Raw genomic sequence first — 800 nt, 5'->3', positions numbered from 1 at the left:
CCCCTACGTGCAGGGCCGGCCTGGGGGGCTGGTTGGGACCCGTCCCCTCGGCACAGCCTGCGCCTTGGCCTCATGACTTCCTTCTGCTTCTGGGTGACAGCGGTGGACACTTTAACCCTGCCGTGTCCCTGGCGGCCATGCTGGTCGGAGGCCTCAACCTGACGATGCTGCTTCCCTACTGGGTGTCCCAGCTGTGCGGGGGGCTGCTCGGGGCCTCCCTGGCCAAGGTGGGTGATCCCCTCGGGGGGGCTGCTGGGGGCGGGGGTGGGGACTGTCCAACTCTGCCTGTTTCCTCCAGTGGGACCGGGTGGGAGGGGGGCACTGGTTCACTCCAAACCCACCCCGCTCTCTCCGCGTCTGGACAGCCCAGGACAGCGGAGGCAAGTTCCGCACCAGCGGTTTCCCTCCCAGTCCGCTCCTGGCTTTCAGCGGGTTTGCTGGTCCTAATGTTTCCACATGTTTCACCCATCCACTCGCTCAGCCACTCACTCAGTCACAGGCGGCCCACCCAGCGCTGCCTGGGCTGCCGGGGGAACACAGTTCTCCTCCCAAAGCCCCGAGCTCACCTCTCGGTGTGTTGCCCAGCTTGCCCTTAACCCGAGTTCTCCGCCTTCGATTCGAGTTCAATTCAACTTCCCAATGGAATCCTCTCATCCCAACAAGAAGTCTGGCTCTTCCTTTCTGTCCCAGAATTTCCATAGCACCTGCCTCCCTCCCTGTGTCCCTCCGTAGGCCTGTCCCTCCCTCCCTCCCTCTCTCCTTCCTTCCCTCCCTTTCTGTCTCAGTCCCTCTTCCTTCCC

At 63.5% G+C, this 800-nt stretch overlaps 1 protein-coding gene across 1 annotated transcript in view; it reads left to right on the top strand.

The window, feature by feature from the left end:
- AQP8 (aquaporin 8) overlaps window positions 1–800 on the top strand; it is a 7546-nt gene that overhangs the window by 1831 nt on the left and 4915 nt on the right. The window contains exon 3 of the mRNA XM_005862036.2: window positions 76–227. Within this exon, the coding sequence (XP_005862098.1) occupies window positions 76–227 (152 nt within the window). The remainder of the gene's footprint in view (window positions 1–75; window positions 228–800) is intronic.

This window comes from Myotis brandtii, unplaced genomic scaffold (assembly GCF_000412655.1).
Source record: "Myotis brandtii unplaced genomic scaffold, ASM41265v1 scaffold158, whole genome shotgun sequence".
NCBI lineage: Eukaryota > Metazoa > Chordata > Mammalia > Chiroptera > Vespertilionidae > Myotis > Myotis brandtii.
This window is presented reverse-complemented; position numbering and strand designations above follow the sequence as displayed.